This window comes from Macrobrachium rosenbergii, chromosome 49 (assembly GCF_040412425.1).
Source record: "Macrobrachium rosenbergii isolate ZJJX-2024 chromosome 49, ASM4041242v1, whole genome shotgun sequence".
Lineage (NCBI taxonomy): Eukaryota > Metazoa > Arthropoda > Malacostraca > Decapoda > Palaemonidae > Macrobrachium > Macrobrachium rosenbergii.
Genome location: NC_089789.1, coordinates 38,775,151 through 38,802,607, shown reverse-complemented (window position 1 = coordinate 38,802,607; position 27,457 = coordinate 38,775,151). Strand labels below are relative to the sequence as shown.

At 35.6% G+C, this 27,457-nt stretch overlaps 3 protein-coding genes and 1 long non-coding RNA gene across 8 annotated transcripts in view; 3 read left to right on the top strand and 1 right to left on the bottom strand.

The window, feature by feature from the left end:
- Nucleotides 1-4,656, top strand: part of rad50 (DNA repair protein rad50) — a 35,221-nt gene extending 30,565 nt beyond the window's left edge. For both annotated transcript variants that reach the window (XM_067093140.1, XM_067093141.1), the window contains exons 23-28: nt 187-312; nt 1,242-1,425; nt 2,424-2,541; nt 2,663-2,773; nt 4,004-4,132; nt 4,322-4,656. In XM_067093140.1, the coding sequence (XP_066949241.1) occupies nt 187-312; nt 1,242-1,425; nt 2,424-2,541; nt 2,663-2,773; nt 4,004-4,132; nt 4,322-4,364 (711 nt within the window). In that variant the 3' untranslated portion in view covers nt 4,365-4,656. The remainder of the gene's footprint in view (nt 1-186; nt 313-1,241; nt 1,426-2,423; nt 2,542-2,662; nt 2,774-4,003; nt 4,133-4,321) is intronic.
- A 4,563-nt stretch (nt 4,657-9,219) lies between these two features.
- On the top strand, nt 9,220-11,649 carry LOC136832439 (uncharacterized). Of its 2 annotated transcripts, none has more exons than XM_067093320.1 (4): nt 9,220-9,374; nt 9,791-9,886; nt 10,759-10,961; nt 11,444-11,649. In XM_067093320.1, exons 2-4 carry the CDS (start codon nt 9,791-9,793, stop codon nt 11,595-11,597), a joined length of 453 nt encoding a protein of 150 aa, XP_066949421.1. In that variant the 5' UTR covers nt 9,220-9,374; the 3' UTR covers nt 11,598-11,649. The 2 variants fall into 2 exon arrangements, with proteins under 2 accessions (XP_066949421.1, XP_066949420.1); XM_067093319.1 differs by having other exon boundaries at nt 9,262-9,401.
- A 1,652-nt stretch (nt 11,650-13,301) lies between these two features.
- The window catches only part of LOC136832271 (uncharacterized), a 19,229-nt gene continuing 5,073 nt past the window's right edge, over nt 13,302-27,457 (top strand). Inside the window, exons 1-4 of one of the 2 annotated variants that reach the window (XR_010851149.1) lie at nt 13,302-13,407; nt 18,839-18,976; nt 21,004-21,077; nt 22,549-22,652. This is a non-coding gene — a long non-coding RNA (uncharacterized lncRNA). Of the gene's footprint in view, nt 13,408-18,838; nt 18,977-21,003; nt 21,078-22,548; nt 25,360-27,457 lie in introns of those variants that run through there. The other variant, XR_010851148.1, reaches the window with a different exon arrangement.
- The window catches only part of Argl (Argininosuccinate lyase), a 19,326-nt gene continuing 16,604 nt past the window's right edge, over nt 24,736-27,457 (bottom strand). For both annotated transcript variants that reach the window (XM_067093138.1, XM_067093137.1), the window contains exons 9-11: nt 27,070-27,150; nt 26,205-26,311; nt 24,736-25,947 (exon numbers count right to left, since the gene is read on the bottom strand). In XM_067093138.1, coding sequence (XP_066949239.1) covers nt 25,800-25,947; nt 26,205-26,311; nt 27,070-27,150 — 336 coding nt within the window. In that variant the 3' untranslated portion in view covers nt 24,736-25,799. The remainder of the gene's footprint in view (nt 25,948-26,204; nt 26,312-27,069; nt 27,151-27,457) is intronic.

The following is a 27,457-nucleotide window of genomic DNA, read 5'->3' as shown; positions in this document are numbered from 1 at the left end:
AGCATTTTTTTGTTTTTATGAAATTATTTAGCGCTATATTTGATATGATTTTATTACAGTTAGAGTAGAGTTTTCCTTATGTAATTGTTTTGTGAATAAAATGTTGGTTTCTTTGGTAAATAACACTATTAGAAAAAAAACTGAGCTAGAGTAATATGTGTTCTTGTGCAATTTGTATCTCTGCAGTGTGCCAAAATAGATGGAAGTTCTAGAACGATAACAGATGAGGTCAAGAAGCTGAGAGAGGATTTAGCACGGAAGGAGTTTCGGGATGCTGAAGTTAATTACAAAAACAAGTATTTTGAGAAAAAGGTATGTTTTCTAACAGCAACACTTATAACATGAACATTTCCAGTGTTCATTTGGCCCAGCCGCATTTCTTCTTCCCTTGTACTTTTCATCGAATCCCTTCAGTGTTCCCTTTTAGCTCTCCAGCTTTTTACTAGTGAGAGAATAGTTTAGACATGGAAATTGCCATGTTCAAGTACTTCATAGTAAAAGCTAGCTTGAACCTCCTCAGTACATTTAGTTGACCAAACTATTATATATTTTCTATATTATGAAGTTCCTTTTCACTGGCCATCCAGTTGAATCAAGTTTCTGGTTTGCAAGTACCAGCTAATTGTTATTTTATTTTTAAATTAGTTTAAGAAGGCATGTCATTTCTACACTTGAGTCTTGCCCAAAGAGCTCTATTCTTATATGAGAGATGAAAATGGGGCAAGTTACAAGCTGGTAAGTGGGATGAGATCAAGGGAAAAGGAGGAAAAGTAACAGGTAAATAAAGCAATGCAATTTGGGCTGCAGGGACTTTGCAAAGAAATTTTAGTACCAACTACAGTGTGGCATGTATGATTCAACTGTAAGTGCTAATCTGGTAATGTCACTGCCAGTTTTGGTAGTTGAAAATTGCCAAAGCTAGTGGTATGCTACAATTGCTGACTTTTGCTATTCATTTAGATTGGAGCAGTGGTTTGTGATAGCATATGAACAAATTTAAAGATTTAAAAAATAATTTTTGCTACTTACTGTCAGGTAAGGAGCACCAATTTTTAATTCTTCAGTGGCCTATGATTTGTATGCATGAAACAAGAAAATTTTGTCTGAGATATTTCATTATAATTTTCCGAGTATCTTGATTGACATTTTGTATTCTTGTAATGCAAGTTAAATTTTGTCTGTTAAAACTGGGCTAATGAATAGCTATATACATATATGAATTTATTCCATTTTCTTTTCAGTGCACTGATATTGCAATTGATGATCTGGACAAGTATTACAGTGCTTTAGACAGTGCCATCATGCGTTTCCATTCTGACAAGATGCACACAATAAATGCAATCATCAGGGATCTGTGGCGAACAACATATAAAGGAAATGATATTGACTTTATAGAAATCAAGACTGATGAAAGTGTATCACAAGGTTAGTTAAATGCCATTGTCTTCTCAGGACTTACTGAGTCTTTTGATATCTTGACTGGACAGGTAACATTGGTGGCAGGAGGTCATATTTGTTGGTGTTAATCTATAGATGATGTTTTTCGATGTGCATTTCTTTATTAATGGTGGGTGTAACTCACTTTGCTCAATATGGAGAAACAGTAATGCTCCTTTAACTTGAAAGGTTTCAAGTCATCAACATTTTTAGAGACCTTTGCTTAAACTTCAGATATGAAAGAAATGGCTAAAGTGGAATTGAAATATTTGTTTCTAGAGAGATTTTTAGAAAACTTTTGAAGGCATATTAGAGGGGTTCTGGAATTAGTGGAAATTCAAAGGATAAATTTGAGTATATTAAATGCCATTAAGAGATTTATGGCTTGAGAATTTTTATCCATATTTATATAGTTTTTAAAGCTGGGTTTAGTTTATTTTACATTTCTTAAGTAGAACATTTAATAAGCCTAGAATGGAAATTTAAGTCAATAAGATTTATGCAAAGAGATGAAAATTGTGGCACTGACTGAAAACATATATGATGCTGCTTAATAAGGTATTTATGGTAATACTATGTGCTACAGAGACTTGGGTACAAACAAATGGAAAGTTTGAAAACTTGTGACTATAGAACGTTAAATGCATGGCCTGAGTGCAGTGGGAAGGTTATATTAGGGGGAAGGAGTAGAAAGATGTGGTGTCCAGTGAGAGAAAAATAGATTTGAGTGGCTTAGTCATGTGGTTAGAACTGATGAGGAACAGTTAGTTAGAAAAGTGTTTTGTATGAAATTTGAAGGACAAAGCTTAGCTGGGATTAGTAGGTGAGTACTTTGACTTAGGTTGGAATTCAGGCAGAAAGTGTACCAGACAGAAGGGAGTTGAGAGAACAATGCACAGCCAACTTCATAAAGGGAAAATCCAGTGCGAAACTATTAATGATGCTAAATCTAAAATAATAAGTAAAATGATAATTTTTTGTTACAGGTGCTGATAAGAGGCGAACGTACAATTACAGAGTGGTTATGGTAAAGAATGGTACAGAAATGGACATGCGAGGCCGTTGTTCTGCTGGTCAGAAAGTCTTGGCCTCTTTGATTATAAGGTATTGTTTGCATCTTTTTTGGGTGAGGGTGAAGCTGTTGCCAATATAAATTTGACTATTATGGAATTTTAGTGTTTCCTTCCTACCTCTCTCACTTTTTCAATTTTTTTTCTCATTCCAGGATGGCGTTAGCAGAAACATTCAGCCTAAACTGTGGTGTCTTAGCTCTAGATGAACCTACAACCAATTTAGATGCCGAAAATATTGAGGCTTTGGCAAGTGCTCTTCTGAAGTACGTTGCATGCAAGTGTTTGTATTTTATCCTTTTGTATAGATATAGTATTTTTATTCAGTAATATCTCACTTAATTGAGGGTGAAGGGGAACTTAGGGAGTTTACTGGTAGTATGTTTGTGTTATTTGAGATCTTCTGAGAGAAGTTCCTTGATTAGTAATGAATTTTATGAGTTGAAAGGGTGCAAGTTAATCTCATACATTTCTCTTCTTCCTGTACTTTGTCAGTAAATTTTGTGCTGCTTTTCTTTTGTCATTTTACAGTCTCACATGTATTTTTGTAATGTGGAACATATTATAGAAATTTTTTGCACAAAATGAAAATTTTACATGTGAATCTGTTTGAATCATTGAACAGCTAGAGGGGAAGAGACCAAATGGAACTGATGAAAAGCAAATGGCAAGATATTAAGGGTAGGGCTGGAAGAGACATTGCCTAGAACTGTTTGTGCTGTCTACGGTTTGCTGCAAAGATACCCCACCTGGTACCCAATTGTGTCATAAACATTATAGTTTGATAGTTTATTGAAAGATAAAAAGGATTTTTATGGCACTTGTCCATATTTCAGTGTATAAAGTTTCTTGAAATGTCACTCAGAAAGCATCAAAATTACTGTACTAGGAAATTATTTGTTTATAGGGAGTATATGAAGTTCCTAAGTTAATGCAGCATATTATAACATGATCGTTCTCCATTGCCCTTTTCCACAGAAAAGCGAAGTGCAAAATAACGAATACAAGAACTGGAAATTCCTCAAATGAATATAAAGAAGAAAAGTAGTAAAGTATCAGTTGGTCTGAAAGTTACAGCTTGTAGATCAAAATGAAAAAAAGCAGTGGAAAAGGACCATGCAACACATGAACAAATTTATAAGTTGGATTTACTGGAGATGCAATATGAGGAGGATAATCAAACATGCTTTCGAGGGCTTCCCTGAGTATGTTGAAAATGTTTATGAAAATAATGCTCCTCAGAAACTGAGTTTAAAGGCATTTAAGATATTGCTTGGGAGGGAATTGGAGAGTTAAAATAAGGGATTTGATTACAAATAAGAATAAGTTTGTTGGAATAAGTGAGATAAGGCAAAATCTTGAGTAGTCATGTGTACTACTACGAAACACACTGAAAGAGGAATGATGAGTAAAACCCGAAAAATAAAAAAGTAAATACTTGTTGCACATCATCTGAAATCTTTAAGTTGCAAGTAAATTCATGTTTTTGTTTTCAGTATTGTTGAAAAGCGAAGACATCAGAAGAATTTCCAGTTGGTAGTAATTACTCATGATATGGAGTTCCTTCAGAAGCTGGCCATGCGAGATTACATAGATTACTATTACAAGGTGTCTCGAAATGAAAGGTGAGTTTAAGGAGTACATTTTTCATGCACGAAAGAACTATAACTTGTGAATTGCTGTATTCATTTAAGTTAATAAAATGTACTGTATTTTTATTCAGTTAAAGTAACACATGAAGGTTTTTCTCCTACATTATTGATAATACTGTATTGTATAGTAATTTATTTATTTATTTTTTTTTTTTTTTGCAGAGGTCTGTCAACTATCAGGAGGATGTCTGCTGATACATTGTAGTGAAGATAGCATTTCCACTTTTATCTCTTTGGTATCAGTTAAAAACAAGAAAAGTTGTGTGCATATAAATTTCATGAGCACTTTTTTATAGGGAGTTGATTTTAATTACTAGTATCAGATATATGTGAAATTTTAACAGTTATAATACTAAATGTGTGGAAGTCTTACATGAATAATTACATTCCGTTTCAGATATGTTCATAATGGTTTCTTAAGAATTTTGTATTTTTGCTTCTTTCCAAAGTACAGTATTTAGTTTCAGTAAAAATTGCTCAATAAATATTTTTAATTAGACTTTTTTTCCATGTCCTTTTGTAAGTGAAAACACTGCATTTTTATTTAAAAAATAATTTTCTCATACAAATTCATCTCTTATGTTCATATTTGTGATGTTTGAAAGACCCCGACTACAGTCCTGTACCAGAAAGACAGCAGATGATCTGTAATAGAACAACACACACCACCAGGACTCACAGATAGTCATCAATCATAACCTTAATTGTTTTGCAGTCTGGAAGTGAGATTGTGAGATCTGTGGGGCTGACAGAGGCAGGGTGTTGGGGTGCCCCCTCACTATATGACTTGTTGGAGATGCCTGATGCCCTATAAGGAACTGCCACTACTTGGCTGTAGGATCTGGCATGAGCTGGGACTTTGGAACAAGCTAGATAGGCTCCTGATTCCTTCTTCTGTTGGGAGTACTGAAGCTGTTTATGTGTTGATGTTGATACTCCGATACATGGCACTTTGTATGACGTATCCTGGTCATCATGGAATCTTAGACATTGGCAGATTTGACACAAAAGGATCTGAGATCTTCATGATTCTGTTGCTGTTGCTGCCATCACTAACCAGATGTCCAAGTACCTCTGTAATTCTTATGCTTTTCCTGTATGCCCAGAAATGGAAGTCATTAGCCATCTCATGTTTTTCCATCACTTCAAACCCACTGTTAGTTGCTGCTACGATCTCCAGAATGTCTGGAAACAACCCCTCACAGGCAGAAGAATTGCCAATGGGTGAGTACCATCATTATGTCCTTGTGGCCTCCCTTAGGGACTGCTTCATTTCATCCACTACTGTACTCTGGGGCTGGACTGGTGACTACTGGATGGCTGACTGCCGACTCCTTATTAAAGTTGGCCTGTTGAGGGTACTAGTACAATGCCTGAAGAGCTTGTCAAGCATCCTTTACTGCTTGTTCTTCTAGTGCAGAGACAGTCCTGGAGGATGAAATTTCTTACTGGGAGTGGACTGCAGCCTGGATAGGACTGTTGCACTGCCCATGTTCAAAGTCTTGGTCGCTGTTGAGGTGAGCTTTTGTGAGAGCTCACTAACGACACTTACAGGAACAGAGATGGGTCCAGTAGATCTGAAACACCTAGATCCTTGATGTCAAAGAGTTTCTTTGTCACTGAGTTCTGTTTCTGATATTAGTAAGACACCATCTTTATGTGAAGAGTAGAGGCCCAAACAAGGGTCGACACCGTTCTTTGGTTTTGGAGACATCCTCCAATGACTTGACCCTTGGTCAGCAGTGACCTGATGGCTCCAACACCCATTGCAGTAGAAGGGTGACGTGCCTGCAATAAATAGTGTGAATCTAATGAAACCTGTGGAGAGTTCCGTCAGACAGTGAAAAGAAGTGTGAAATGGTCGTAGGTTTTTAGTATCCTTTGCTTGTCCCTCTCCCCTCAAACTTAAGTTTAACATACAGCACTTTTGATTAAATAGCTCTTCTCCAAGGTGATGGCAGAAACTGGAAATGCAATGTACATGACATTGAGAGCATTCCAATGCATCACTGGGTCTGAGCAGTATTGAGGGCAGATAGTCTCTCATAGAATTATTAATTGTTGGTACAGGCCGGTTATAGGTTACTAATAGTCAAATATAATGAGAATAAACACTGAAGTATGCAATAAATCTGCAAATGACAAGAACAAGTTGACATAACATATATTTTATTAGAGTGACAAGTCATGGCAGTCGAACATAGGAATAAAAATAGAATTCTTGTTTAATGAACCCTGCAGAGGGGTAGAGTTGTCAGTGCATCTATCCCGTTGACCCCTAGCAGCAACCCCTTTCATTCGTTTTACTGTACCTTTGTTCATATTGTCTTTCTTCCAATTTTCTTTCCACCTTCTCCTATCAGTTGTTTCATATTGCAACAGCGATGTAATCCTGTTACACCTTTCAAACCTTTCTACTTGCAATTTCCCTTTCAGCACTGAATGACTTCATAGGTCCCAGATCTTGGCCTTTGGCCTAAATTCTATCTTCCATTCCTTCCATTCCTTGTTCAATGAAGTATCATACCAAAGAACATTTGAAATGCAACAGTTACTAAAAACACGAAAAAAGTACCCGCACCTGTGCATGTTGTGATAGCCAAAACAGTAAAGTTAAAGATGGGGTTTAAGGTGACCATTAAATTATTTAAGCTATCCAGTTTAAAAAAGGATAGTAGATTATTTAGATTTAGAATGCATTAAGGAGGAGGCTACCAAATTTTTAGAATTTCACTTTTGAATGAGGTAATTCAATTTAACCCATAAATTAATGAGAAGGAAATATATGAATAAATTAAGATTTAAAGAGAATGAATTTGATGATTTAAACCAGATTAAAGGGAGATATTAAATGATTTTGATATCCAAAAGACTAAAGGGAAGGTGTTAGGTAACATAGTCCAAGTTTAATGAGATATCATGAAATGAATGAAAGTAATAAGGCAAGCCTGAGATTGATAAGTTGAACATGATATTTTAAAGTAATTAAAACTAATGATCCATAATGGGAAGGTCAATAGATTTTAACTTTATATTAAAAAGAAAGGAAAGCCACGATCCAGTTAAGGAAAGATAAGAAACTGTGCAAGTTGAAGGACGGATTGGCATAAAAATAACAGATGAACAAGAAAGTTGCACTGTCGAAGAAATTGCGTAACTCATATAAGTAAATTTAGCTTTCTATTCACTGATGTAAAAAAATATCTTGCATAACAGGTTTTACAGGATCTTTCTGAGATGACGAAGATTGGCAAGGGTAGTGGAAAGTATAATGAGGCATGCTACTGACGTCATCGTAAAATCCAAGTAGAAATTATGAAATTCTTAATGCTACAGACTTATAAAAATCATAAGTAACAAGGTCATTGTTAGCATACAAAATGTGTAAGCATTTATATGGAACAAGTAAAAAAGGCCATGTACTATTAAAAAGCTAGCCCAGAGAGAATAGATGGCCCGTGCGAAAAACAGTGATTGTCATAATAAGAAAACATAAATGAACATTAATTTAGATAAGACTGTCTTAATGCATGATAAACAATATATAATAAAAACTAAGGGAAAGGTATTTAGAGTAGTACTTACTCTCGTCAGCAATAACATACTGGAAGACCTTTTCAATGGACCATTGCATGTAAGGTCATTCTAAGTAAGCCCAGATGGTACAGCAGCAAAGTTTAAAAAAAAAAAAGCTACCACTGTTGGTAATTTCTAAAATGTGAGAATGTAAAAAAAAATATTTATTTGTTTCAAAGCAATTTTTCTTGAAAATACAAGGTGAACAGGAGTTTTACCAGACGACGCAATATGAACATAAATAAACGCCGCGGGAGGATAGTGCCGTCAGTGAACTTGATGCGGTGCACCGCAGGCATTAATTAAGGGTCTTTGCAGCGTCCCTTGTGCCCCCTAGCTGCAACCCCTTTCATTCCTTCTGTACCTCCGTTCACATTCTCTTCCATCTTACTTTCCACCCTCTCTTAACAATTGTTTCATAGTGCAACTGCGAGGTTTTCCTCCTGTTACACCTTTCAAACCTTTTTATTCTTAATTTCCCTTTCAGCGCTGAATGGCTTCATAGTTTCCAGCGCTTGAACTTTGTCCTAAATTTTGTTTTCCATTTCATTCTTCTATAAATAAAGTCACTAATTTACTTTGAGGAAGTATAGAAAAATTTCGTTCTGCTAAGGTAATGTGAAAAAAATGGGCGAACAAGGAAAGATGAACACATAAACAATAAAAAAAGGCTCAATGGAGATATTTTCTGTCAAATGGTAGCAAATATAAGGATAAAGGAGAAAACTGTTTTCTTAAAAGTATGTACAGGCAAGAATGACAAAGAAAACAGTGGTAAAATATTCAGGTAAAAATGTGTGATTTCATAGAACAAGTAAAAAATGCGCCGAGGTTTCTTCGGTGAAATCGAATTTTCTGTACAGCGTATAATCAAGGCCACCGACAACAAGTCTATCTTTCGGTGGTCTCGGTATAATGCTGCATGAGCCGCGGCCCACGAATTTTAACCACGGCCCGGTGGTGGCCTGTCCTATATTGTTGCCAGAAGCACGGTTATAGCTAAATTTAACCTTAAGTAAAATAAAAATTACTGAGGTTAGAGGGCTGCAATTTGGTATGTTTGATGATTGGAGGGTGGATGATCAACATAATTTGCAGCCCTCTAGCCTCAGTAGTTTTTAAGATCTGAGGGAGGACAGAAAAAGCCGGCATAATGGTTTTCTTTTGCAGAAAACTAAAAAGGGAAATTTACTTTCATACAAATCGTCAGTTCCATAGCCTCCATAATATTTCACAGTCTTGGGCTCGTTTTTCCTTTCCTTGGATGTACGCCCTTAATTTTGAATATGTATATATATATATATATATATATATATATATATATATATATATATATATATATATATATATATATATATATATATATATATATAAAGGAGTCAAAAAGTACTATTCCAGCACCAGTAATATTTGTAGCCACCATTTAGTTCAGAATTTAATTCATAGATGGCGCCTTTATCAACAGAATTTGTTTTTGCCTTGAGATTCGATAAGTAACTTCTCTTTTTGGTTATTTCTTCCCTGATAAGAAAATGGACCATATGAGTTGGAAAAAGTAATCAAGGAAACACCAATTCCTATGGTTGTTGGGATACTTGAGCAGTACTGTAGACCGTCCTCAAGAGTCAAGATTTGAAAGGTGACTTTTTGTTTGTGAAATATGTTGGTTAGTGTTTATGTTTAAACTGGGAGTTCTGTTGGCTGTGGTGGTCTCCTGTGTGATGGCGCATTTTTTGTTACCCATTCTTTTATTGTTTTTGATTACTGATTTTTACAAAAGTTTTATGAGTGTATTACTAAGGATGACTCGAGCTCATATTTTTTTTCATTATTGTCAACGCAGATTTGTCTGCGACTCTGCGCTCGTTCAGTAGTGCTTGGAACGCAGATGAGATTTGTATATATCTTCAGTGATTGTCTTATGTAGGCCTGTCCTCTACGTAGTTATAGGATTTAGTGACGACTTTTGCTGGTACATCAAAATTCAACCCTTCAAACACTAGTCTGTGAAGTATATGTTGTAGTATCCTAATGTAACAACATTTCCACTTTCAGATGAACTCGAAATTGGTGTTTGTAGTATATGGACTTCTGATCTTGCTGGGTGTTACTGCAACGGACAATGATGGCTGGACACCAGTTGGAACGCTGGTACGTTACTGCCATATCGGGGGCAATTATAATGATTTAATACCAGATTTTGGTGATTTTTCGTTAAGTTTGTAGGACTCAAGTATTCAGTTAATCTACCCTAAACCAAATTCTGGAAAGTAAGCTTTGATAAACATGGGAATTCTTAATGGAGCAGGATGATCTTATAAAATTTTGAGTTTGAATTACTGGTTTTACGATTAGAGATTGCATGCTAATGTTAACGGTAAGTTTTAGTTGACTTAAGTACAGAGGCTTTCAAGGGTTTTCTTTCAAGGTTAGGTTTTTCATAATTGTATTTAAGCAGAGAGTGCCAGAAATTATTTCCAGGTAGAGTTAATTTCATGGACGTTCACATGTTCAAAGAATATAATTTGCTTAAATTCAAACTAAGGTTGACTATAAGTTAGTTCCTACTAATATAACTATTTATTGTACCTCAGAGGCTTGCACTACTAAATTTATAGCATGACGGTATTTGATGTTAACAAAACCTTACTTGAGCTCGTTACTTTGGCGACCATAGTTAAATTACTCTGATTAGGTCTTTCCCAAAACTTTTGTTCAGCCAGGTTAGAGGTAGGACAGGTAGGTGTAAGAAAAGGTACCAAGGAACATCTTGAAAATAGGCATAAGCAAGGCAGCCAAGGGTCTGTTACACTTTGTATAGAACTGTGCAACAGTCTGGGCAGTACTGTGCATCCTGTAGACATATCCCTGTTGTTGATTAGGCTGGCTGTATGCCAACACTGATTCAGGTTCCTGGAGCAGTAAGCAGGTGTTACCACTTAGTGGGTGTCTTGGGTCTAGATTGTGAATTAAATTGCAAGCATGGCTTTCATTCTACTAAGCTAAAAAAATTTTTTTTAAAGGTTGACGAGTATCCGTCTAACGCTGAAACGCAAGACGATGAACAGCTCATAGATGTGTCTGACCCTGAAATTCTCTCGGATGAAGCCTGCTCGATGCTGTTGACTACTCTTGACTCTGAACCTGGGAACGTTACTACTGTACTTGATGACATGAAACTGGATCTACCTGCTGTAGTAAGGAGAGGAAGGTGCTACAGGTCCATGTAAGTAAATTATGAAGTAAAATGTAGTGCAATTTTACTTAAACCATCACATTTTGGATTTGAAAACATAATTTTCCTGTGTGTGAATGTGTTCTTTGAATGATTCTGACGTTAGTTTTGTTTGCAAATGACAATACCAACCTCACCATATCATTTACTAGGGTAAGGACCTGGTACCCCAGGTGCATGCACTAGGGTAAGGACCTGGTTCCTTAAGTTATTTTAGGTGTGGTTAGTTAGGTCATTTGCAAACGAAAGTAAAATTAGAAACGTTCAAAGCACACTAAAACAGGTTTTCACGTCCAGATTGTGATGGTTTAAAGTAAAACTTTACCGGAAATTTTTTTTATTCCTCTAGAACATTGGCGTAAGACAGTAGAAATTGCATTGATCTACTGAAAAAAGTTGCAAGCCGCTTTGAAATATGTTTCCTCTGGTGTGTAGACGTCGACCACTAACAGATTTTTTTTTTACACCCATAGTGACTACGGAAACAGACATAACGTGGCTGGCTTCTGTGCTGGTCCGCTATACATAATCTACGGAGGATATAGATACTGCTGTCGAAATCCGTTTGAACATCCACTTCTCCTGAGGGGAGGATCACGCATACGATGTTCTTGTTTGTATGATTGAGAGATCCACAAATTAACAGCGTTTTTAATTTATTAAATATTGGAGTACTAAACTACGTTCTTATTTTATCCTATTTTTTGTATGATTAAGTTAAATAAAAAAAGCCAAATAACTTGATTAAAACTAGTTGGCTTGTCTTCTGTGATATTGGTTTATTGTCGTTAAAACCCTAATCAGAGATACTGATTTGACAAATTCAAGTTTTCTTGGAACTGTGATAAAATCTACCACGAAGACCATTCATGTAGTGTGCTGTACGTCAGGTATGGTATATTTATAAGCTTCCAAAACCGCCTATTTTTATACTTCAGCCTACCTCTGCCCATGTCTGCCTGAGTATTACTCTTCAAAGTCTGCAAATAATTCAGTTTTGTGGAACTTTATATAAATATACGTCGTTGTTTGTAGAATTATTCCATTGCTTATTTCTACAGTAACTTTTTAAGTAGCCTTTTGTCACGAAGCACTACCAGACATTAACCAAGGAGCGTAACCTGTCGTTCTATACGGAGCTGTTAAACGGATGAGTTTCATGGTACCTATGCTGTCACATGTGACGGACTCAAAATATTTATTGCTTTATAACTAAAATATTAATTTGTTCATGGAATGCAATGTTATATAGCCTAAATAGAACCAGTTAATCTTGCGTCTACGGGGCTGGTTTTAATTATAATGCCGCTAGTTGGGTCCGATCTATGTCTGCAAGATAACAAACATGGACACGCTTGTCACAAAGACTAGATGCTGTGGGTGAAATCTAGCGTCAAGACGCATGGTTTTTGTAACCTTAACAGAGCATGCACTATAAATGGCTATGGATATAGCAAGAAACATTATTGGCGTTCCAGGTATGATTTTATAAGGATTTAAAAAAAAAACATAGGCCTATGCAGAATAAAAACGCTAATGCCGTATGTGTGGGAGAAAGTTTGGTGGATAATTGACTTTTTTTCCACGAGACCTTCAAAACAAATCCTAATTAATTTCTGGAACTTTTGTATATAATGAATGACAAATAACTACTTTCTTTGCAAAACAAATGTTGGTGTGTTCTCGCATGCAAATTAAATGGCGAGATTAGACGGTATCAAGAAGAGCATTTTAAAATTTCTTTTAGCTGATAAGATGCAAAAAGTCATATAGTTTGATGCAAAAGTTACAATGCAGAGAGATATGACTGAAAAAGTTTAGGATTCAATATTGAAAATTTTAAGCTATGATATTGAAAGTCTTAGATAAACCTGCTGTAGGTGAAAAAAAAATGATTGAAAGACTATTTGCCCATAAATGTTCAAGAAACTGATTTCTCAAAACATTGAAACCTTGATTACAACCATTACACGTTTAAGAATTTAAGAATATTGTAGTTGAGAAAGTTAATCAGTAACACCAGACCCATATAGCTCGCCAGAAAAACGTCAGATTTGTCGCACTATGCAAATTATTTATAGGTGTATGTTCAACACTAGGTCTAGCATTTTTAAAAGTTTGTCTAACAATAAGCCTGCTCTTGCCAAAACGCTGAATGTATGCCACTTAAGAATTTGCTTGGATTTCTGAATTTAATTTTACTTTAAGCATAAGAAACACTAATTTACAATTAAAAGAATACAACTAAATTGACGATAAAACGTATACAATAAAAAAAAAGCGAAAAGACGAACACTGAAAAAGTGCTGGAACGTTGTGTCCGACAGTTACTCAAGTTTTCAACACATCACAGAGTAGGAGGACGTCCTGTCGATTACTGGGTGAATTGTATTGTACTGTCAAGGGCCAACTATAAATTTATCCAAGTTTATCTTATGTGAGTACAGTCGCTATTAGTGTTTAAATCAAGAATGGTGAATAACCCGTGAAATCTTTAAACCTTACTAGAAAAAAGGATGGAGAGCTGCGAGGGAAGGGAGTGTGTTAGAATGCAAGTTGCCTAGAAGGTGTTTGCATTGAGCTAGGCTACGCTAATTGGATTACGTCGAGCTTCAGTAAGGTAACAACATCAATAGTAACCATCCTAACCAGACAATCACCACAGAACTAATTTTTGGTGATTCTGTAGAGATAGGACCTTTATTTTCATGCTGACGCTAAGGGACACCTTAGTGGCAGCACGTGTCCACGAGCCTTGCCTTTGAAAATGATCACAGTAGTCTTGTCTAGTTAATGGTAAGTGAATTTTTATAATGTATAGATGGATTTTATTTGCATAGTTATCAGTTTTTATTTTCTAGTAGGCTATAGCATAGAACTCAGGTTCACAGACGCCCAGGACAACGAGGCAAAAAGGCTACCTTAGGCTTTCGAGCCAAAGCCTCGTTGGTAAAACGCTATTTTAGATATTTTACTTTTATACCATAGGCCATTAATTGGTTTTACTGTAAATATTTGAGCATAGTAAAATAAACTAGCTGGAGACCTAGTAATGTCAAAATGTCACGTAAACAAAAGTATCAGGCTGTTTTTTTTTTAAGAAAAAAATTCCAGAAAAGAATGTTCCTTCAGAAATGTAAAAGTGAAATGCACATTTTCTCTGTTCCGACATGTTTGTGTAACGTGCAGAGGTCGTCTATATAAAGATCAGAGTATCTCCATGTACTGTAGAGTAAACGGTTTAGGCTAGACAGATGTCAACAGATGATATTCGACAGTTCCCGTTTTCCTTTCATCCTTGTTAAAAGGGCCACCTCTCTGGTTACAGAATAATGGGAATTTGTGTTACTGATAATGATTCATGCAGGGTTATCAGACATAATTAGTAGGGTACGTTTAGTAACGACTTGGTGACATTTTGCAATACAGAACCAATAATGCGAGCAGTTTGAAACAATGTCTTTTTGAAATTAAAACAACAATTTTACGGTTCAGAAAAATTATAGTTAATGATTTTCTTAGTTATAATATATATATATATATACATATACACACACATACTGTATACACACACATATGTGTATATATATACAATATATATACACATACATACACCCATAAACTGAGTGTGTGTGAGAACCCCGCTTCGATCCTCATGAACACCGTGTACAATACAGCCATTTATGTGTGGAAGACCTTTTGAATTATGACACAGAAATGGTAATGAATTCGAACTGACACGCTGTATTGGTTTTTGGTCGCGTTCCTTCATGGATAATGGAATACCGCGTAAATGCGCCACCAGTTGCTAGAGGAAAGGAGAAAGTCGAGTAACTTTTTTTTTTATTGAATATTCCGGTTGTATATGAAAAGAACAGCCGACGTATTCGTACCTTTCTCGAACTCTGACGTATAGGGACCAAGAAAGAAGTCTTACGCCATGAGGTTAGGTGGGTCTTGTGACAGCGCGGTCTCCTGATCCTCAGCTGTAAATCTAAATGGCGAGGAGAATCTACAACTGTAACAGTATCAAGATTTTTTATATTTAAGTTGTTCATTCATACTCAGTGCAGCCCTTTTTTTGTCATTTTTCACATTTAGGCACTTTATACCGGAGAATTAAGCAATACAGGTCCTTGGCTTATAGGCTGATTCCCGTAAAATGCTAACGGTAAATGGCAGTACTCCGAGCCATGTTGACACACGGGAATGAGCACATTGAATAAATGGCCAAGGAATATTATTTCAAGTATATGTTGCTTTTATTATAAAAGAAAGTATAGCATGTTCATTCATAATGATAACGAGTGCGATCCGTAATTGTCTCTGTGTGTTGTAATGCCGGACATTTAAAATGTAAACTTTTATGCAAAGTTAGTTAAGAGGCATCCGACTGTTATTAGGATTAGTAATGGCATCGATGAAATTCTGCGATTTTCCTCCCATAGGAACCATGTCAAGTCTTTATTAATATTCACCAAGGTTATCATTTGGAGGGAGTATAGTAACTTTATTCGAATTCCGTCCGTTTGTTTTTTAGATATTTTGTTAAAACTCACACCTGGATCTACCGAAAGTCCTTTTTATGTATGTAGTCACTGTTCCTGATAATGTTTGAGTTTTGAACCAAATTAAATTTCATTAAATTTGTGGAAGATGGCTGTGATTATTATGGTTAAGCTTAAGAGGTTAATAATTTCAGTTGCCTTGACAGGAATTCGCCATCTTTGAATAGCCTTCCAAGTTTTTACAAGTGGTTTGTTAAAAAAAAAAAAAGTATTCCCGTAGTTCAGCCCAGCGTTCGACAAAGAGCCACGTATATTTTGGTGTCCTTCACATTGGGGTCCATGTTTATTTTCTCCAAGGTGCCTATAACAACCAGTAGACAGTTTTTAAGGTTATTACGTAAAAGCATAACATAAAAACCAATAGTAGATAGGCATGTCAAAATTACAAGGCGTACTGCCTTTCATTATCCACTGCCTGTTGATGTCATAAAAAAAGTGTGCCCCCCTTTTTAACATATTTCTGAAATCCTGCGCTTTTTTGTGTGCATTAGACATTGCGTATACTGTATTTCGCTAGTTTCAAAACACAGCAGTGTGTATCGTGAAAGACCTGTGGGACGCAAAGCTGTACTGTGCATTGGGTATTTCGGGAATGCGTCGATGACACAAGGCAGCCTCTTCGATATTCCTCGTCAACGCCTCATCAAAGGTGAAAGTGATTGCACATGCCGTAAATAACAAGATTCGTAACCCTATTCCCTGGAGGTATGGTATCAACGTGATTATTCATAATGCACAAAGTATATTCTAATGAGACAAGCCATAGAATCTACTGAACGTCCATATTAAGAGAAGCGTAAAACCAAGAGAGTTATTGTACTTGCAACAGTGATTGTGACCATTATTATTATTAATGGTGAGCGTACTTCCGGAATGCCATGAACTTGCCTACCAAACCGAAACAGATCAGATGTCCCTCAGCAAAAAGAAAGTAAGAAATGCTTATGATTAACAACATAAAAATTACTGAAAAGAGAGGATGCGAGTTTCCCAAAACCCAATAAAGTAATATGACGTAGCAACCTAAATAAATTATGTTTAGACCGACGGATGATATTTGTGTGTGTGTGTGTGTGTGTGAGAGAGAGAGAGAGAGAGAGAGAGAGAGAGTAAGCGTACTGTTACAAATACCAGACTCCATTGTCATTTCTACCACGACAGGGACCCAGTCTACGGCACCTTACTGAACGTTGTCAAGATCCAACACTGGACTGACCCTCAGTCGTTCCATAGGTGTAGCCTAAAAAGGTACGTATTTTTTATAACCTTTTTGCCTGCAGCTTATCTCTGTACTCAGTACAATATTTCATAAAGTTCTATTCTGAAAAAAATTCAAATATTACCTTTAGTACTTTGTGCCTTGTGTATCATTCAAAACGATATTAACTATATTGTGAAAAATAAAAAGTGCGGTCTACAGTAAAATCAGAAAATTCATTAAATCAGTTTCATTAATCACCGGAAAGCGAGCTTGTCCTTGCAGTGTACACATTAAATGCGTATATAAAATGAAAAAGCCTCTCACATCGTTAGAATGTTCGGTGAACATTTCCAGTGTACTGGACGAGAAACAAACGATAGACTCGCTAGATTTTATTAGTGCAAACAATGATTCGATGTCAGTAACTGCTAATTTCTGAGGTGACGTAATGACTTTTATAATCTTTTCAAAAGATAAGATATTTCGATATCTCGTAGAAGCTGTTTCAAATAACGCAAAAGTACCATTTCTGAAACGCTGATTAGATATCCGAATTAATGATAATAATGGTATTGATGCTGAGATCTGTCAATACAAGGTAACGGTTGGGATATGATTCAACTTACGACATCCAAACGATTTGTTAAATTTACGCATCGTTTATTCAACGAAAATATATGAGTCGATATGTTGAAAACGTCGTACAAGGTAACGGTTGGTTGGAATACTTGACGTCCAAAATTCGTTAAATTTTTGTTTATTCAATGCTTTTCATCCTAAAGCTTTTCATATTTCTTCGAATCAAAATGCATCCATGGAATTTTCTCGTGTTGGCATCTCGTCAAATACTCTCACATTTACCGTACAGAATAACAACTGCGCCACGACCCGAATGGTATGTCTGTTATAGTGCAACGCCACATTATCATTCTGGAAAACCGGTAAGTACGTAGTCGGGCCGTTTCCATCTCCGTATACAGAATTTGGTAAAACATGAAGATGAAAATCCATCATCAATAACAGCAAGAAAGTCACATGGCCTATGATTTATCGGAGTCCTGCAAAAGAAACTCGAAGGCTTGGTTTCTCCCGGTAATTTTTTTATAGTTCAAAGATGGTGTTTTTTTTTTTTTTTCTTTTTTACAAATAAGCTTAAATACGTATGCACACACACACACACACACACACACACACACACACACACACACACACACACACACACACACACACACACACACACATATATATATATATATATATATATATGTATATATATACACTATACGTATATAGTATACTGTCTCATGTATGTACATATACGCATATATAATGTTTGTGTGTGTGTGTGTGTTTCCCATGAAAGGGGATGCTTCAGGTGTTACCATTTCAGTTTCCATCGAGGATTATGGATTGAGATGATAGCCTCATGCCTATCTTATGCACTTAGCATTCCCTGTTGGTCTCTCATCAAATACTGAATAGATCCCATTACTGCATGTTTAGCTTTGCTGATCAGAACACATTAATATAGTATAATGAATACACGTGTGTCTCTCTCTCTTTTGTCATATATATATATATATATATATATATATATATATATATATATATATATTATATATATATATATATAGTTATATATATATATATATATTATATATATATATATATATATATATATATATATATATATATATATATATATTATCAGCTTAAATACAATTGGTCTTTAACAGAGGGTGTTCTTCCTCTTAGATTTAATTAAGAATGGATGTCCTGAGCTCATAAGCTGCAAGTGAGGATAACGTCACATATCCACATTAATAAAATATTGGTTAACATTTTTCATCATTTCGTACTTCCACCTTGTTATAGCCATATATCCTAAAACAATCTTTTTCCAGCAGCAGGAAATGTTGTACCAGTTTTATTGGTTTTTACCCCTTGTATATTTAATACAAATAGTACTTGTTCTGAGCTCTATAAATTAGCAGATGTTTGAACTTGTGGAGACTGTAATTATACGTATTTGAATTGTATGATACAGTTCTATAGTACTTGAGAAATTCACAGCACTAAACAAATCCTTTTTCCCACAGATGAGATCCCTAACATTGATAGTGGCTGTGTTCTTTGCCATTGGCACCATAAGCTCTGTTGAACCAGCCCAATACTTCTTTGGATTCAGGCTGCCTACCATGAGTTCGTTTAGCGTTCCAACCAGAAATAGACTTAGGGTAAGATGAGCAGCTTTCCATAGTTTTTTTTTTATGTATAGAGACCGAGACAGACATGGCTATGTGACCATTAGTGCAGGAGGGTAGACTAAACTGGGCTTTTCCACTGGAGTTTCTTTTAATGTAAATTTGGCAAGTGGTTTGTTATTGTAATCAGATCCTATTTTTGCACAAGCTCCTCTACATGCTGGCTTAAGCCAGATCTGGTTCCAACATAGGACCCCAGAAGTTTGTACTTGGCAGACATTGTAGACTCATCTCTTTCTTCACTTGGTAAATAACAGTACTAGTAAGCTGGACTTTACAGCCATCGTGCCAACAAAGTAAAAATATGGATAATGTTCATTTGTATATAAGTAAGGTAAATGTGGGATCAGGAGAAGAGAAGGCTAAAACCCAAGTTGACCTGGACCAAGCCATAGCTTCTTTTGCTGTCGCACTTATCACAGCCCATGCCAAGAATTAGGTTGTTTTGCTGCGTCCAGTCAGTGTGTATTTCTGTCTTTAAAGTATTGCAGTCTCCAGGAAGATTCAGGCAGCTATTTCGTTCTTCAAGATGTGACAGGAACAGGTAGCAGGGATGTGATTTCACTTTGGCTCAGTAAAACTCTGTGGTGGCATTTTGCATGGTAAGATCTACCAAAGTAGTGAAAGTGGGGGGTACTTTTCCATGGTATCAGATATTTCTTCCTCCTTTACCATATGTTGTCACCTAGTTTCAGCAGGCATGTGGAGGTGTTAAACACATGCATGAGCATTTCCTTAGGGATACGCTAAGCACATTAGTAACTGGAATAGCACAGACACATGTGGTGCCTGCCTCAGTTAGGGTTCCAAGTTTGGTAGGTTCACCATCATTTTCTCTGTAGACCTCCTTTCAGAGTACTTGTTACGCCCTTCCACAAATGTCGTAAGGTCTTATTCTTTTTCTTATACAAGTCTCTCAGGCGTATCTTGCACGATCCCCTCTTTCTCAGTGCCAGTAATTCTTAAAAAGGTATACTGTATCAGGTTTCAGTCAGCCAAAGTCTGTGTTGTTACCAGCGAGTTTCCTTCTCATATAAACTAAGTTTTGGGGTATGGTGTATGTACAGTAATTGGCTGGTTTTGAAACAGTTCAAGAAAAAAAAATTCATACAGACTGATTACTTATGCAGTGCACCTGCTTATGCAGTGCACCATAGCTACCTGCCTCTCAGCACTACTAAGTTCTTGCAGCTATTTGGCCTGACTACAGTTTTGTCCTATTCCACTTGTCATCTTTCTCTGTAAAGTCTGAGATATATAATTGAGTATTGTAACTGATAATTTCCTAAAATACTTGAGTGAGGTCTGCCAAAAATTGTTATTATAGACTGCTACTCGTATTCAGCAAAATCTTCCTTAAATTCATGAATTTACAATATTAACATTTCTCTCAATCTGAATGAGCAAAAGAGTCAAATCCTAAACCCTCTACAGAAAGTCCAATGCAGGCAGTTGAAAGGTCTTAGCATAGTTACTTGGGAATAGGGAAAGACAATGGAAAAGTTACAGAAAATGTACTAAAATATTTAACAATGTGTTTGACATGACAAATTAGTATACACAGTTGGAAGATTACTGTGCTGTTAAAACTACGTGGTGAAAGATTTTAAGATGTCTGCATAAAATAGAGAGTGATAAACCTAAAGTGTAAACAAAGCCAGCAAAAATAGCTCATGAAATGGCATGGATGTGTTTGTTCTTAGGAGATTAAGACATTAGTTGCCAAAATACCTTACTTCCCAGATGATGTTTCCTAATATTCTCTTGGGACATGAAACAAAAGAAGGTACTGTACCATCCAAAATGTATTAAAGACTGAAAATAAATTAGAGAAAAAAAGAACAATTTAGCACATTCTTTGTTTGAAAAACAAATTTTTGGTAAATGAAATCCAGCAGTCCAACCTTTCCATTTATTTGATCAATTTCTTAATTATAAGCATTTTTAATTTTGTTTAAAATTATTTTCCTGAGTCTTACTTTGCCCATCTTGTCTCCCAGAAACTAATAGCATTGCTGAAGCCACACAAGGATGATCGGTACTGGCATGACTTTGATCTTGATGGTTACTCCAGGTGGGCATTGTTTTGTTTTTAGATAATTTCATTTTTAGAATTTTGAGTCCGCAAGGCAGCCTTCCATGTTTCTGCTTTTATCTCTTCTGTCATTTGCACTTTATCGCAGATCACTTTCTTCATTTATCATCTCTGATTTTGAAACTGCATCTAAACAATCCCTTTATTTAGTAGTTCCCACTCTCCCTGCTTTGGTTCTAAGCCATTATAAAAATTGTAATTAAATATCTAACTCCTGTCAGTAGGTATAGGGAGTGTTTTAAGACTGCTTCAACCTTGTCTTTTGAAAGATTGCTTAATTAAAATTGCTGCAGCACATCTACCCTTTAAAAACTGGCATTTTGCTTACATTCATTCCAATTTTATTAAATGAATGTTTCTTATTGGTCCATCCAGCTCTACGAGAGTTCAGATGTTAAGTCAGTGGTCTAACTTATTAATTTATATTATTGTTATTTCTTATTATCAGTGTTGCATTATTTTTCCATAACTTGCACAAGTCATTTACACCTCATACTGCAACATCCCGTAGACTTTACTATAAAGGTTCTATGCAGGATCCCTTCAGCTTCAGCTGCATTTTTGCTTTCTTCCCTTTATGTTTCAGCCATTCTTTGGTCTCTCTTCGCTTGATTTTCCAACTTCTTAAACCTGATGTGTTTCCCGCTGTCAATAAGAAAAAGTCCTTTGGGCAACCCCTATGAGTTGAGTCATGCAATCTTGGTCTTCTTAACGTAATTTATCAAAAATAACACCTCACTTTAACAGAACTCAACCTAATGGACTTTTGTACTCATCACCTGTAATGTTATAGTTATTTTCTTTTGTTAAAATCTGAAATATATTTTTTAAATGAGGCTCTTAAATTTGATTATTAATTGCATATTACAAGTTAATTCAGTTAGGGACTATATGAAATTGCTGTCAGCGGTATATGTAGATTATGCAAGTTCAGGCTATATTATTGGGTCTGTTACTTGTCAGAAAGCCATACCCCTAGTGTCAATCAAGTTTAGGTGCTACTTAAGAATTTTGTGCAAATATTTATTTCCACGTTTCTCCTGTAAAAATTTTCATGCTCTTTAATTTCACCAGTTTCTAACTTCTCACAAACCTGCACATACTGTTATGACTGAAATTCTACCTCATCATGTATACCTGTCTACAGGTATACAGATGTACTTGACTCTGATTCTGATGACGATCATTCTATTCCTAACCTTTGAGATTCCAATATCAAATGTCATCAGCTAAAATTTTTTAGCAAACTTATTGTCACTTTGACTTTTGTTTTCCATTTTTGAGCATACAACAAAGCACCTGTATTCTGCTTCTGAATGACAAAAAACCAGCTGTATATCATGAAAAATAAATTGACACAGTTATGTAATTTGCCAGAGATAAATTTAGAATCCATCAAAATATCAAGGTATTAATGTTAATTTTTCAAAGGTAAAACTTCATTTTACAGGAATGGGAGGGATATCCACAAAATGCAGACCGAAGTGGATGATAAAATGATTATGTGAGCCATCAAAGACCTAAAGTTCAGATTTGGATTATGATGACTAACAGGTACAGTATTCATATCAGTTGACTAAAGTTGTAACTCCTACCACAACTACCCAATGATCTCTCTACATCAGTTACTGCAGAGCTTGGTAAATTAAAATGCTAAACTGGTGCACCATTGGAACAGTGAGAGATGACAACAGTTTGGTTACCAGACAGCTCTTGGTGATGTATCTAGGGTATGGGTACAGTGCGAATATGCTTCTGCTTATGTATATTTGTACAGTATATTTTGTTTAGTTGTGATTAGTTTGGTCTGTGTTCATTACCTTGCATTTTCAAGATTATTCCACAACTTGTCGGCATCTTTCTCATTTGTCATAAATACACTGGTCAACACTTCTTTTCAGCTACTTGTGGTCCTAATCTTTCATTTCCTCCTGGAAGTGCACAGCAGGCTATTCCTACTGAAAAGGTTACTGGTAGCAGTGCATGATTAACTGCCACTATTCAGTGATCGATAACTCCATAGGCTTGTTAGCCATAGGTCTTTGTTTCTGGGTATTACAGCCCATGAGAGTTGCCCAAGTGACAACTGTAAATAAGCTTCCCCAGTTGAGCTTGGGATTTAGTTGCATGTAAGGGCAAAGATTTGTAACTGGGATGTATTTCAAAGTCGAAGTGTCTCAGCTGCAGCCTTTAAATATGGAGACTGCTAGAACACCTTCCTGTCCTTTAGCAGGGAATAATGACAGTACAGAGTAGCTGATGAGAACTGACCTTTTGGGAAGGGGGGATGATGATGGATTCCTGGCGTAGGGTCATGCTTATTTCTGTCAGCACTGAGTGACCACCTTGAATCCAGTGCATTAAGTCTAAAATCCATATTCCATTTTACTTCTCATTTGCTAGTGTTTACAGATTTATCTGTAGTAAGTAGCTCTGTTACCAAGGAACAATGGCTGTCCCAGATTCACTACCAGGCAAAACAAAGGGCTTCAAATTATAAACCATACAGGAATCAGTGGGTTCTTGGAAAGACTACTGGTCATTCATAGGGGATAAAATATTTATAGCTGACAAGTGGAAGCATATGCCAGAATGTACCTAAATGCATTAGGAGGTCCAGATAATGCAACAATTCAAGGCACTTGAAAATCAAGTAAAACTACTTTTGGGTAGGTACTCAAAAACCAAGTAAAACTACTTTTGGGTGGAATCATTTCAACAAGCCCTTTTTAAACTACTATTCTTAGTAACCTAATGCACTTATGAATGTGAGCAAGCACATACTTCCTGTTTATTATTACCAAAACAAGAATGGTTTTATTTCCCTTGCAAAAGAGTATGTTGTCACATCCTGTTCAAGATGCTTCTGATTTAAGAATATTCTCATGGCCATCTATTATCTTTGAAATGTGTATTTTGAGTTTAGCCACCAAAGAAACTGTATTCAACTCAGCCAATGGACCAAAGGGCAGTAGTTGCATTCAGTGTTCATCGATGCCAAACCTTTGCCCAAGCTGTTGAATTGACTGAACACAAGAATTTTACAGATTTTAACATTTTAAATTACATAATTAAATCTGCTGCAGAATGGAATGACAAAGCAATGTTTAAATGGAATTTGGAAGAAAGTTTTAAAAGACATTTGAGAACATTTACAAAGACTTCAACAAAGATGCTGATGAGCTCTACAATAAGGAGCTGATTGAGATGGAGGAAGAATGAAAACAAGATGCACATGAAGCAATAGCTATACCTAAGGCACCAAGTTTACAACAGATTGGCTTTGGTATTTGCCACTATTAATAGTGATAAAGATGTTAAATAATCTACGTCAATTACAAGAAATTTGCAAAAGCTGGCAGGCAGATACAGGATGTTTTGTTTGCAATAGGAAAATTAACAATGAAAATTTAAGAGACAAGCTGTCTGGTAATATTCATATCTTCCTAAAGAAGACTACCAATTACAGTACACCAACAGGGGTACTGAATCATTTTACTTGTTTTGATCTGGTGTTGCCCACATATCAGTCTCAAAAGTTTCTACTAATTTGTATAATGAAATTTTGAATTTGGTGATAAAAAGATGTTCCTTTAACACATGAGAGTACTGTCATAAAAGATATTTAAAGAAAATCCTCAGCATCAATTTTATGATTTCTTCTAATTTTACAAACAGGTAACTGTACATCTAACTGGAACTTACAGTGAACAAATTGTTATTTTCTTAGGATATGCTTATCGTGTACAGCAATTACCATGGTTACTGTCATGAGTAAATATGTAAAGCATGTTAAAATCATTAATTTTTGTTTCCTGTGAGCAGAAGCTTCTTGAACAAACTTAATCTGATAGAAACTCAACACTGGTCTTTAGTTACAAATTTTACCTTATATAAAAGTGTATACAACCATGGAGTTCACTAACATGAGAATGTTTCTTTCCATAAAAGTGTCAAGTCCATAAAACTTCACAGGAACAGCAGCACACTACCATGCAAAGCCAGTGCCTGGAAATCTCAAGTACCACCAATAACAAATATACAGACGTTCATAAGTAAAGTGGACCTATCTTTATTGCTCCAATGTCCTTAAACTAAAAGGACTTACACAGGCCTGTCCTTAATATCATTATTTCTTCACACACTCCAAGGATCAGATTTTCCCCCATTTTATCCTATATGCAGGCCAATGTCCACAAACTTCAAACTCCTATGCTGTTTGAAACTTATGATTACTTTTAAAACACTAAAAAATATAACTGCAATAAAGTACGCAACACTTTTCCATAGTCAAATTTCCATGGCAAAAAGCATACTGGCATTACTCAATATTCATGAGTTTTGAAGATGTTCAGATTGAAATACAGAACTTTCTTCCAGAATTTCAACATTTCTACTGGAACAATATGGGTTTGAGCCTAGACAATATATTGCCCAGCACTCCACAAACCTATCTAGGGTACTGATTGTCATTTGTATCTTGGGTCCCCCCAAATATAATTTTATCATTAGTAGTGTTTTTAAAGTCAGATTTTTCATTTATAGAGCCCCGAAATATTACAAAATACCGCATTAAAAATACTTTATGGATATGTATAGTTCATGAGAAATCTGGCATAAGTTAAAATATTTTTCTGATTTTAGTACGAAAAATTTTGGAGTTTTATACCCCACAATAGCCTAACAAATGAATTACTGGTACTAAGCCAAGGAAAAGTTAGTGAGGAACTTCCGAGCTCTGGTTATCTGATTGTTCACACTTTTTAATGCAGTCCCACCATCTGCTTGGTACTGCTCCACACTATGTTCAAAATTCCAAACAGACGATATATCTTCTGTGAAGAGAGGGCTGGAAAGAGATTTTTATTGAAAAATTAAAGACCAAGATAGAGTACAGTATACTCAAAAGTTAATTTTCAAAATGCAAATACTCCATTATAATATAATGGTTTCCTTTCAGATCCATAATTTTTTTTTTTTTTTTTTTTTTTGCCGCATACTAGAATAACTTAGTTTTACAATACTATTAATCTGAAGATTTCTCTTGAAATGGTCATTATATCCCATCTTGAATGCATCTTAATACAAATAAAAGAGCATAATTACCTTATCTTTACAAGTTCACTAAGTGGTAGAGAAGAGAATGAGCAATGGAGACTTTCAGAAAGTTTAACAACTTCTCCTGCTTTTTCATGGGCTGACCGGAATGGCATCTGAAGAAATTAAAACAAATTAATTTTTTAAAACTCCTAACATGTATGCGTAAGTAAAATTTACAAAGCAAACAAAACAAAGCCTACAGCTTTTTTGCCAATTTTGTTTGTTGTGAAATGATCCTAAAGCCAATTTTGTTTCTTGTGAAATGTTCCTAAACAAAAACAATCACAAAAGATGCACATGTATAGTGAGATCCACCAGCTCCCTGTTGTAAACCTGGTCATTCTCTGTTTGACTGCACTTCTAAAACTTCATTTCCCTGTTACCACGACATAACCTTGGAACGTTCAATATAACCCGTGACCGATTTTTTTATGAATATATTTGAAAAGCAACGTAAACTCGGAACGATGTAACCCAGGGACTGCCTGTATATGCCTAACAAGCTCATTATAAGAAAAATTTAATGAATCCACCTAGTCACATTTCTAGACTCCCATTGGACTTGACAAAAGGATTTACAGTGAATAGCCAATGAAAAAAAAAAAAGGAACATTATAAACAATATAGAGTAACTGATACAGATACAGGTAGAAGCAACATTGCACAAACCTTTAGTACAGTACTATCTACTGTGGTTCCACACATGACACACTGTAGGCAATACAGTACAACTAAACATGACTGCAGGCTCACTGTGCTGTACTCTTGAGTTTGGCACTATAAACCATGGTAACAAGATGGATTCGAGGCATATGGATAAAAAGGAAAAAACCATTTAACGAGAAATACGTAACAATCCAGTTTCCCTTACCCCTTTCTTGACAAGGTAGTAGGCAACATCAGTGGAAAGCATCTCCTCAGACAGGGCTCTACGACAAGCATCTGCATTGACCTGTAAACAAATAAATAAAAACCATACAAACCTTTATTAATATTTAACAGGAGTACAAATCAAGCACTTAAGTAATAACCTACTGCTGTATTCCGATTAAAAATGGATTGGTATTTTGATGAATTTATGAATACATATATACATCGATAAATACAATGACTGTCAATATTATATATGAAAAATCATTAACTGCTTTAATACGAAGCCAAAAATATCCTACGTTTGCATCTAAAGATTTCTAATTCCTCTTGTAGCATATGGTGATGATGTTTTTCCTTATTTAGAAACATCAGTTATTTTTACCATC